Below are 13,002 nucleotides of genomic sequence, written 5' to 3'. Positions count from 1 at the left end.
AATTGAACCTGTCAAAATAAACTGTCAATTGCAAACAGACTAAATATATACATTTAAATATCACATTTTGGGGGAGTAACAAATTAAGGAAAAACCTGTAATAATGAAAGGAGAAACACAGCAAATACAGAAGGTTCTTAGACACAAGGGGTTGCTGCATGGTTTTGTGAGTATGAGAATTATGTGAATCGCATGGCTTTCACAGCAACCTTAGCCCAATTACACACCTACAGTATGAGAGGGATTGCTCTCCACCACCATCCTCGAAACACCAAATCAGGAATATCTTCAGGATGAATTATGTCCATTCAGTTCCAGGGACTTGCAGAATCTATGCCAAATTGCTTGAAGCTTTCCCAACGCCTGATGAAGACACCTTATGTTGGATTTGCCTCTAATTTGTCAAATAAAATAAAATCAAAATATAAAAAGAATGTTGTGATCCATTAAAGCTTCAAATAATAAAGGAATCCTAAATCCTGTAGCACCTGTAGTTTCACCTTGTGTCTGACACTGACATATTCCGGAGACAGAGGAAAACGCAGTGTCAGCAAAAAACTTGAGGGGAAACAAATATGAAGAGGATACAGTGAGAATGGCAGGTTTGACGGAAGTAAAGAGAGTGAGGAAAAATAGCAAGACAGGCAGTCTTTGTTTAAGGGCTGTTGGCAAGATGAATGCAGCATGTGTATAAAGTGTGAAGCAAGTGAGGAATCAAGTGGAGCTGAAGGAGGCAGAGAGACAGAGGGGCAAAGAACGAACTGGGGAAAATAATGATTGTCTAGGATTAAATGGACATAGAGAACTGCCCACCAAGACAAGACCACATTCCCAAAACAAATGGGGATGCTGCAGATGAAACATTGATGCTTACTGTTGCTTAAAAATGTTCTTCAGCTAAAAAAAGAAAAATTCAAACATCTGTGTGAGCTTCAAGAAACTCAACCAACCTTGCAACCTGTCATATGTTTTCCTTATTTCTGCCGCGTCTGATGGACTACTTCTGTCTCCTTTACCTTAACCTACACCTCCACAGACATGCACAGTCGCACACACACTCACACTTTCTGTGTGCAAGCATGGGTGTGTGTATATTTTTCACGCACTCACACACACAGACAAACTCTGCTCTTCAGATCTGAAATGAGGTGGAAAAGTAACTGCGAAGCCAGACGGGCGCCTGCAGCTATCTCAGGGATGAATACAACTATTCCATTACAAACACCTTTAATGTCGCCATGGTGCGTCTGAGTTGCTATGCAGTCCCATCATTTCATTTTTCTTGAAGGCACCGACCTATTATTTCTGGTGGCAATGTAGTAGCATGCGACTCATAAAAAGCAACAAACAGCAATCAGCCAATATGTTTTCCTAATGAGGAGGCATAAAGAAGTCTTTCATGGCTTTTCCAAACTGGGTGTAGTTGTGTGCAACACATTAACAACCTTAGAAAAATAAAATCAGATCACTGAGGCAAGGTGCTGGAGGTGAAAAGAACCCAACTCTGCTGTGATGTGTGAAAGTCTTCTGTGACATCGGTGGTGGCAGGATTACTATAAATGCAACACTCGTCGTCCCATAGACAATTTTAATCCGCCCACCACAGCTGTGTAATCTAATGCGAACTTTGTAGTAGATTTGATCGTTTTATGTTTATGTTTAATGATATTCATTTAAAAGCTCGTATTTCCTTAATCAGAAATACTACTAACTTACTCAGGAATACTATAAACTGGACATTAAAAGAGCAGGAAGTATATCTATTCATGGAGCTCATCCACAGTACTGCTCTTGAATTCCTACACTTCACAAATATCACAGTGAACACAGCTGCAGCTAATATAATTAATAACAATTTGTTCATCAGATTTTAGTGTGTGAGTTGGAAAGCTCAGAAAAAGCATCTAATTTTGCATTAGCACCGAAATCAACCTTAACCTTTATCAATTTAATTTGCTGCAGGTGTGTTTTTCACACAGATGATGATTTTGATAACAATGAATACGAGCAAGTTATGAGAATAGGAAAAAACTAATTTAAAAAAGTTTATAATCTCTGATATATCACCATCACTCTCTGTCTACTTACTAAATGTATATGTATGGCACGACATACAAAATATATAGATTTATTTTACAATGGACAAATTATTATGTTATTTCTGAAACTGTAAATGTGATGGGATATTATCAAACCTTTTTTAACCATTTACAATCTTTTTCATTCTGGCCTATGAATACATAGAGTATATGTCTTATAATAAAAGTATGAAAATTATGTTGTATGCAACATTTTCCCCTAGATATTAGTGTATTGCTTCAGTCTACACCCATGCACAGGGACAGACATGTCCATTCAAAATTGCAACACAAGCAGAAGGTCACTGTGCACTTTTTTTATTTATGGTTATCAATGTAGACCTAACAGCTGCCAGCCTTGCAGCATCTTTGGTGTTTGTTTGCTTTGACTGAAACCCATTTTTCACTGAATAAAGTCCTGATTCTTTTTCAGAATATGAAAATTGAATCAGACACTATTGACTTGCCTGCTATTGAAAAAAGAACTCTGTCAGAGCCTCTCTTTATATAAACCATTTTTTCTTTCTATTGCACATTGCTTGTTTGTGCCACAATGCCTGATGTTGAATGTGAGTGCACACGTATTATTTTGACCAATGCCCTTGCACTTGTATATCTTATATTTTTCTGTCATTGTATTTTGATACAATAATTTATCAGTAAATATAAAGTTATTTATATTTGGCTTCCATATATTTTTAGATTTAGAGACTGATGATTCATTGTGTCATTTGTTGGTTTAGTCAGCCATTATTTATTACTTTTGAATAATTTTTTTAGTATTTTCTTTTTTATTATTATTATTTATTACTGTTACAGTTGCAGGATCCTTTATTTTTCTAATGATTAAAATCATGAATCACATTTTGAGAAACTTTTTACCATTCTACAATGCAGAATTTGTGTATTTATTTTTGCTGTATATATTTGTGATCTTTTAAGTAGTATTAAGGATCTCTGTGGCCCAGACTAAAGTAGCTATCTCAACAACTATCAGATGGATTGCTATAAAAGTACAGAACAGACGTTCAGAGTCCTCGGAGGACACTTCCTCTGGCATTACATTTTGTACAGACATTCATAGTTCCCAGACGACAAATCCTACTGACTTTAATGATCCCCTGACTTCTCCTCTACTGCCGCTAGAGGTTGACATATTTGGTTCAAAGTGAAATATTTCATCGATGTTGGGCTGGCCTGAGATGAAGACCTGCAAAACCAATCACATTCCCATCAGTCTAAGCTTTACTTTGCCATACTAAAACGGCGTACTTGGTAAACATTACCTGCTTAACATGGTCTCAGAAGTCCAGACAGATTTAATCATCCACCATGTTTTAAATTAAAATATGCACACGTCTATAATTGTCTACATGACCATGCTCCTGGGGCTCATGTTGACATGGTGAAAAGGATCTGGCTTAGTGACTGTGGGGAATTATAAAGTGCTTCAGCACAAAACTTACTTTGGGAAACATTTTTTTCCTGTACAATTCTTTCCCCGAACACCAAAGAAACAATCATAACTGGGATCATTTAAAAATTCAAACACTTTCTGTGGAGCAGGCAGCCATGCAGTGATTCTTTGGTCTGTCGTTTGAGTTCTCTCTGTTCCTTCCACCCTCATCCTCCCTTCCCATTTTGCAATTTCATTTTATTTAGCACCCTTAGTTATAAACGTTATATGTGTTGTATATTATCTCCTCACTCAGATAAACTACAAATACAGCAGCTGTTGTGACCACACTGATTTGCCTGTTGTCTACACACTGTTTCATCTAGCTAAGCTTCCTCTTCTGTCACTTATGGCCGTCCCATCTTTTGCTGTGACAAAGCTGTTTTCTTCAGTCTGTCTCATTAACACAGAGAACTTCTCCTTTGCTTTTTGTCCTCTTCTTTGTGAAAATCTGTGACATAATCTTCTGATGCACGCAGAGCGCTGACACTGTGCTGACAAGCAGTGACAACGACGAGTGTAGCGGGGAAGCACAAGGTACTTTGTCTTAATGAGCTGCCATACTGTCTGAGTTCCCCTCCACCTGTGATATGAGAGTTACCTCTCTCATCTCCTTATCCATCTTAGTACTGACTTGTGCGTGTGCCTGTCATCTTTTGTCTATCTTTGTTATCTCTCTCTTTCTGATGTTCTCCTTTAAAGATCACAATAATTTTTATATCCATTCAGTTAAACGGACCGCACAATAGCTCTATATACAATCTTAACTACAGTCCATTTTCACCATTGAGTTTTTCCATTTGCAGCTACACCTTCCCACAAACACCTGCCTCCATCTGTGACCATGTGTCAAACCTGTGGGAAAGCAGCCTTGTGAAATAAGTGACCTTGTCTCTTTTGGCCTACATTATCAGGACCGTGCCATGGAGAGGGTCCACTAATGCACACTAATCCTCCAACACAATGACCCCAATCCCTTAAATCTGTCAATAGGGAAGCTGATGCTCCAGATTAGAGATCCGGCTGTAATGATACTGAAGGACTCTTTGGGTTTGTCTTGTTGTTTACAAGACAAACCCACACAGTTTATGATTTACATACTTCATTATATGCAAATTAGCCCTGACTGCTATGTCCATAGGCTTGTATCTCAATGGATTATCGCCAAAGTAATGTAACAGGAATTATATGTATCAATGGATTACTGCCAAATTAAAGTAACCTGAATTATACTTCATTATGCTCCTTCCCAGCCACTCAAGACAAACTCCTATTGCAGCCAAAGCTTGCGTGATGAACATGATTAACTGAATTGCCCTCCCAGAATTGGGATGAAGCCAAATACTTCACATAGATATTTCTTTTGTTTTCAGTTTCTACATGGGGGAGCAAGGGATGAGGAATAGGCTACAGGATTTTTGTTTCTCCATTGTTGTCATACAAACTGTGCAGCTTTTATAGCTTAATCATTACTGTGTGTCAGAACGTTTGAGTTCTGAATTCTGTGTCCTATATGATAGAGCAGGTCTGCAATCAAAGATGCCGGACCATGATGCACCGCAGAGACAGCTTTGAATCACTGCTTATCTCCGAGGGGAGTTTGTTTACTTTTCCTGCCGCTGCTGGACAGATAAATCAACTGGAAAGGGGAGAGATTTTGTACACATACAAACACACCCGAGTCTGTAGGTGGAGAATTTGGGAGAAAGTTATTAAAACTGCTTTTATCAACACTTTAAATCCACCCAATGCTGTCGTGCAGTGGGAGCGACGATGCTTGCTGTCATATCCACAGCTGCCAATTCCTGAGGTGCAGGGCATCAGATTATCTGGGCTTTTTTAAGCTGGGGACGCTGTTTATGCATCATAGCTCTGAGAATGTAATTTTGAGAAGTGTAGCGCTGGTCACCTCAGAGACACAGGAAGGAGGATGGAGAAAAAGAGACAAATGAGCCGTGAGTTATCATATGCAAGCCTCCAGCATTGATAAAATACCATTAATTCTTTGGGGGACACTGTCACAATACGCAAAATGGGAATCACTTTCTCTTTTCCCATCACTCTCTTGCTTTCTGCAGCAGCACGGAATCTCAATATTGGCAGGCACATCAAATATGTATCTGTCAGGATGACGTTTCGCTGAATGACATCAGCCTTAAGTCACATTCAAGAGTGATTAAACATAATTAAATCCCTCTGATTCATAGCAGAGCTTTAGCCTATAATCCAAACCATTCACAGTGCTTCCCTATGAATGATACTTTACTATTTTAAAGGCTTTAAAAACAATGATTGAATTAAACCGGTATTAAACTATGACAAATGTATCCATTTGTTCTTTATTGATAGGATCTCATAGGAAATACACGTCACATTTTGGTTTAAAAATAAGAGGATGTTACATAGAAAAGGCATCATCATTTTTCTTCACAGATGAAAAATCTTGAATATAGTTGAATATGTATTCGCTGTGTCAAGAGACCAAGATTAGACATTTTTACAAATTGTAGAACCAGGCCCACAGGAGACGCCTGAAGCCCAAGGTAAGTTAGTTGAAAAATTCAGAAACAATGTCCACTTCAAACTCTGCACAGACTATATTTGCATAGCATGCATTTGATTTGAATAAATATCCAGTGAAGACTACAGTGACAGATTGCTCAAAATAACTTGATAAATGTTGCATATTCTCTGACAAATTGCACAGACTCTTCAGGTATTCACTGGAGGAATCCTAGAAAAAAAAAAGTACAAAAGGCTGGAAAAGAATAGAATTACTTACAAGAAATAATCCCTCCCGTACTGCATTTACCCTGACAACTAGCAATATGTGGAGCCGTTTCTACAGGAGCAACAGAATTGTACAAAAGAAAAAGGAAATGAAAATGCATTTGCTTTCAAATGTAGAAATAAGTATTAGTATAGATATATGTATATTTACAACATCAGATCTGGATAGCACACTTTCAAATACAAGAATCTTGCATTTAGAGGATAAAGTCATGCTAATCGCTTTGAATCTCAAAAAAATTAACACAGTATCTCTCATGTTGCTCTTCATGGGTACACCATTACATAATCTATTTACAGGCTTTCACTGAGCACATACTTTTTAATATAAAATGTCCTTTATCTAATCTCAATAAACACATCACCTAAAGTGATTCATCTTTTATCAAAAAAAAAAAAACTAAAGCCAGCTGCTTTTCTTTTAGTCATTCTACACCAGATTACACTTGTTTTACCTCTCTCTCTTACTCACTCATACTCACACACACACACACACACACACACACACACACACACACACACACACACACACACACACACACCCCGACAAACTCACTGGGGCTCTCCCAGAGGTTTGACTACAGGCCACGGCATCTCAGGTAAAGGTGTCTGGGGCTCTGCAGGGGCATGGTGTTGCTGCGCCTGCTGGTTGGCCCAGTTTAAGTCCACACCATTCTTCTTTAGTGCAGCCAAATGCTTGATGTCGAGTGTAGTGAAGGTGGTGAACTGGACCTGGTTCCGCTTACTGGTAGGGGAATGAAGCGGCTCGCTGCGATGTGGCCTGGCCAGCAAGGTGGCTGAACGGTTCGCCATGGGGTCGATTGCCTTTCCCTGAAACTGCTGCTGCTGGGAGCTGGTCCTGCTGCGGCCCAAGGTGGCAGTTCTTTCAGGGACAGCGGTGCCACTCACACAGGGCAGGGTGTTCTCCATGCTGCGGTGGCCAATGGAGTCCATGGAGTGACGGGACTCCAGAGGGCGATGAGCCTCACGTTTTAGCGTGGACACTTGAGCTGGGGCACCTGGGGCGGGAGCGTTATGATTGCTGCTCCCCAGCCACACCCAGTCATGCTTGTGATCCTTCGGGTCCCCGCTGGGTGCTGGGCCTGCCTGTATGGGGGTCTTGTGATTCCGGAAACAGAGGTTATATGAAACACAGTTGAGCAAAAAAGCCAAGATAGCTACACAAGAGACCCCCACTAAGGCATACATGCCAATTTCCAAGTCTGACATGGCTCTGAATGTCCTAATGAGGTCGCTCTCGATTACTTTTGGAGTTTTGGATTTAGGAGGCTCTTTCTTGGGTGTTACTTCTGCTTTAGGAATGTCTTTGTTGGAGGGGGAATAAGGGTTGTCGAGCATGTTCCCATAGCTTCTCTTCTGCCCTTCTCCTTGACTAACTAGACCCACTGTTGTATCTATAGGTCTAGCCGTGCTCAGTGGTGTATTTACCGGTATGCTCGGTTTGCTCAGAGTTGTAGTGGCAGTCGGGGAAATGACAGTATATGTGGTACCTCTTGTAGATTTGGTTGTAGCCCCAATCCACGAGCCCTGTGGCTGCATGTATTTTGTTGAAAATGTGGTTGAGGTCGTAGTTTCTGCCAGCTTCGTCTCTCTCTGGTCTGGTACTGTGGTTCTGAACAACCATTTATCCATATCTGTCACTGTTGTTTTAAGCTCACCTACCACTTCTGATGCACCACCATCATCATTTCTGTCAGTGTCAACCCCGTCACCACCACCTCCTGCTAAGACCCTGGCGCTACTTTGGAAGTTGATGCTGAGGAGCGCCGTGCCCACTGCCAACTTGCTCTTCCTTTTGGACTTCTGGCATTCCTCGCAAATCCTCAGCTCCACTCTCACCAGCACCCCCCGGCCTTCACCTTCACCTTGTGCTACTACAAATGTGGACTGAGGGGTGCGGCGGACTGTGGCCACCCCCTCATCTGGCGTAGAGACTGTCAGGGAGTAGATACTGCGGTCAAACAGCTCCAGTGGAACAACTGCACCATCGCTGAACTGAACCCAGCAGCTGACCACTGCTTCCTGAAAGAAGGAAAGAACAGACATTGATAACTGAGCAATACAGAGATCATATGTAGAAAGGAAGGTCCAAATTATTTTTCCACCTCAGGAACATTAAAACCATTCATAGATCAAAAAGATGCTGAAAAACTCATCAGATTCATGCCTGTATTTCAAGTGGACTCGATTAATGTAACCTCACCCCTGACTGAGTGACATATGTTATGGATATTTCACATAATATTTAATGCATAACAACAAGGACAAGTAATGTACAATTAACCCAAATAGTGAATGCAACAGGAAGTTTGTGCCTAACAATTGATTTGGATGTTTTTAGAGATTAGTTTTCCTGTTATTTTTATGAACTTTTAATGCAATTCTCTGTATTGAGTATATATTTAAATTTTTAACAATCATACATACTTAATAGGTTTCTTTTTTGACAAAGTCAGTATTTTCTTCTCTCTGATACTTGGCTATTGGTCTATTAGCTCTTTAGTTTAACTGCATACTTTTCTAATGCAGGATGAGGCTGTTGGGGAGGGTCATGGGGAAGGCTCTGTGTACAAGCTTGTGTTCAGGTCATGACCATGCCCTCATCCTCTAAGATTCTTTTAAGTTTATATATGTTAAATAAAAGTCTAAACTTTACTTTCAGAAATGAATGAAATGCTGAAACATAGGCCAACTGCATATTTAAAAAAAAGTTATCTTACAACCATTAAAATCAAGGACGCCTCACTACCTCCCATGAAGCTTTGGCGACCCCTAGGTTGGGAACCAGCGTAGTAGATACCAGGGAAGCCAGCTTGCTATATATAATAATATAATATAATAATATAAACATATCTCTTTAGTCTTTAGTTACGATTTTCCTGATACAGGTCTGAAACTCTCTTTTGCACTTTGCTTTGCACTTAAGCGCTGCTGCATGTCTTTTAAAACATATTTTATTTTATGCATTCTATGTATGCTATTTTCAATTTTATCTTATTTTTAATATGATTATCAAGTGGGTTTTATTTTGCATCTCATTCTACACTAATTTTACCCACCCCTCCTAAGTGAGAGCTTTATTCCCATGATTGTTAATAGCACTAAATTGCTATGCTCGTCTCTTTATTATTAGACACAGTAGGGTGCTGTTATACCATAGATTACAGTCCCATGAAGTCATAGTATGATATCATTTAACCAAAGTGGATAAAGAGAGTATAATAGAAGTCCTTTAAACAATGACAAAAAAGTACAGCAGCAAGGGTCATGTTAAGACCAGAATTAGTCAATCCAATCACATTAATACACAATGACCTATTTCCTGTGTCGCCACAGAACTAACCTATATTATGGGTGTGAATACATTATGAATCGCCCTGAGCAGAACATTAACAGTTTGCCATCACAGACACAATTGGCTGGTCATCTGCACTGGCATGGTGCTAATAGTTTGTTATTGACAGAGCCAGGCCAGCCACAGTGACTGTAGGTAAAGTGAGCTGTCGTTCCAACAGCTATGGACCGCCTAATTGCTGCCCCATGCCTTGGTCGGGAAGCTGGTTTAAAATGGGCAAGCTGCCATGGCTAAATGTGTGAGTGAGCTTTTAAAATGATCATCTGTGCACCCTGTCTGCCTCTTCCGCTCTCTTGCACAGCATGGTAACCGCAGATGATGGTCGGGGGCTGTGAACACAATGAGTTCACATTCGGAGAGGCAAAGAGAAAACACAAATGTTATTATATCCTTAAGGTCATTGTCGTGCACTGTTCTGCACTGTTTTGGCAATTCTTATAATTCAAATCCTCTCTGTAGAAGCCTATTATGTCTTTGTTGGAAAATGAACATTTCAAATATACGTTAATAACACAGTATTATATCATAGTCCCCCCTTACCCTTCACAGAAGGTTTACAAAGATATTGTTTGTGGTGCATATAATGCTTCTGCTCCCTGTGCAGGAACCTAACGTGATAATTTTTTCTTTGTGCTTTTGGGGATTTAAGCAGTTGAAAACAATCTTGGTGCAAAAGACACTGACCCTGCACTGCTTGGACATCCGGATGTTGAACAATGTAATAACTAACCATGCTTATTAATGCCAAATTTCCCCAACAGATCTTTACATTTCCAAAAGGATATTTATTAGGTACCAAACACAATAATACGTATAATGTTAAGGTATATGTGGTCTTCATTACAGTATAGAGGGCAGAGTTTCTTTTAGTTCAAACATGACAGGAAATATTTTTTCCTAAGAGGCATATTTTACATCTCACTCAAACAGAGATCAGTGCCTACTTTCATCTCCAACTATGAGTATGCTCAATGCTATGCTGAAGCCTCCTGACTGGAAGATCCTTCATTAGGACTATATCTCCCTTCTTTAAGTTGGGCCTTTTGTCCTGCCACTTGCTCCTGGCTTGCAGTGTAGCAAGATACTCACAGCTCCACCTTTTCATTGCTGCTTGAGAAGCTCAGTTTTTCTGAACGTGAAAGGGGGTGCTATGTGCAGCCTTTCTATTAGAAGATCTGACATCTGCTGCTGTTCGACCTTGCCCTGCAGCTTCCTGCAGGTGACACATTAAAAAATTGTGCTCTGAATGCACCTTCTTCTTCCTACCAGCTATAATCCATCACTCCGAATGGCACCCTCTGTAAGGGGTTCGTGGACATATTCTCTTGTTATTTGGCAGCTATCTCCTTGGTAAACAGAAAGGTAGGCCAACACAACTGTTTGAACTGTCTTTGAAAACCTCTTTTCATTATCTGTATGTGTGTGGCGTTTTGTGAATGGGATAGTTCTTAAGTAGGTCAGTTGCCTTCCTGAACTGGAGGAGCCACCTGAGTCTCGTGGACTGACACCCGGAGTTTCATATGACCATAGCCTCCATCGGGATGTTCTCTCCTGAAAGGAGTGTTACTGGATGAAGGAAGGATGAAACTCTGGTAATTTAGAGCCTTAGCTTCATCATGGATTAACTAAACTACGTCCTTCTATCTTGCACCATAGGATGTCCATCTGTCCTGGAGGTTGTATGGACGTTTCGATGATGGGATGGATACCTCTGGCTGTGTCCAGGTAAGATAATCTAGGAGTAAGTCATCATGTTTCGCTGCCTCAAGCTCCAGTAGCAAGTCTGCTAGGTCCCGAAACTTCTGTGGGACTCTGTTGGCTATTTTTGGAAAGTTCTCCAATCTTGTCAAAAATAGCCCTTTCGATAGCTTCGGTTGTCCCATAGCTTTGCTTTAGCCGTTCCCATGTAATTTTCAGCACAGCTACTGGGTGTTTGATGTGGACAGATTTGATCCGACGTGCATGCTCTGAGGATTCTTTCCCCAACCCCTTCACAAGCAGGTCAAACTCCTCCGCTGCAGTTAAGTCCAAACCTTTAACTGTGTTGAGTTTGTCTATGAAGATGTGGTAGAGGGCTTCTGAACTACTCCTATGAGGAGGGTCTCATATCTTCCTTTTTTGGGGCCAGCTGTTCACCCAGACTAATGTTAGCAGGGTGCTGTTTATAGTCAGTGCTAAGGTCATGCTGCCTTTGCTAAGTGGGAGAGGCTTTAAGTTTGCCAGGTGAGTCGTCAGCTTCAAATGCTGCCTCTAATGCCACAGCCTCAGCAAATGTTGCTTCCTTTTCCTTTTCTTGCTTTAGTACTTTTAGCTATGCGCTAATCTTCACTCTCAGTACTTTGATATCTATTTCTTTCTGTGAGACAGCCGCTCTGGCTGTCTTTGCTTTTGCTCGTGCCATAGCTAGAGCCATGATGGCTTTTGATCAACAGGATGATTGTGATGAACGTGAGCATACGGATTGAATTTCTAAATCCTCTATTTCTGTCTTCAGGCTTATTTTCTTCTTCCATGTTCAGTACTGAGTAGAGAGGGTTCTATTATGTCCTCATCTCTGACAAGCTGTTGAAGATTAAGTGCAGTGCAGTAACCCATGCTTTATGCTAACTGAAGAAACAGCATACATAATGTCCAAAATGATCAATTACTTTCCACCATGACAATGGAGGAATAAAGACTAGTGAGGCACTTCGATTGCTTCAATATACAGAAGAAAATGTCCAGGGGACAGAAAATGTGCGTAACCTGCAGCACTGGCCGTGAAACTTTACTTTACAGAAATGTACGTTAGATGTACTGCATTTGCAATCTGCGTCATTAGGTGGCAGTATTTTCATGAAGAAGATTAAATAAATAAACGTAGGACATGGAATACAGAGATCATAACAATGAGATGCCAAAATTTACCTCCATATTCCTTGAAAATAACAAGGAAAACCCCAACCACCTCTCCAAGCAACAAGGGAGGGATTGTCGCCAAGTGCTTGCTCATGGTGGTACTGTTGGGCTCTTTAATTAATATTAAAGGGTTTGGGGTGGACTTTTTTTAATTAAAAAAGAGATAAAAAAAATTTTTTATTAAAAATAAAAAAAAAAAAAAAAAAAAAAAAAAAAATCTTTTCCCCCTTTTACAACCTTTTGATTCCTTGCATGATAAAGTTCCATTATTTGTATCCACTGAATCCTAACATATCAAAATGTTTGCTAAAATGTTTCTGTGCTACGCACAGTAGTGCCTTCCTTCTATTCTTTCCCAATAGATGTCTTGTAAAACACTTGACGCGGTAGTAGTACAAGTACTG

The 13,002-nt window shown here is 40.2% G+C and overlaps 1 protein-coding gene across 1 annotated transcript in view; it reads right to left on the bottom strand.

Moving 5' to 3' along the window:
* Positions 1 to 5,842: 5,842 nt before the first annotated feature.
* LOC127370544 (transmembrane protein 132D-like) overlaps positions 5,843 to 13,002 on the bottom strand; it is a 35,616-nt gene continuing 28,456 nt past the window's right edge. The window contains exon 10 of the mRNA XM_051412699.1: positions 5,843 to 8,367. Within this exon, the coding sequence (XP_051268659.1) occupies positions 6,877 to 8,367 (1,491 nt within the window). The 3' untranslated portion in view covers positions 5,843 to 6,876. The remainder of the gene's footprint in view (positions 8,368 to 13,002) is intronic.

The sequence above is a fragment of the Dicentrarchus labrax genome, unplaced genomic scaffold (genome assembly GCF_905237075.1).
Source record: "Dicentrarchus labrax unplaced genomic scaffold, dlabrax2021, whole genome shotgun sequence".
Lineage (NCBI taxonomy): Eukaryota > Metazoa > Chordata > Actinopteri > Moronidae > Dicentrarchus > Dicentrarchus labrax.
The sequence above is the reverse complement of the archived record's forward strand: the minus strand, read 5'-3'. Positions and strand labels throughout refer to the sequence as shown.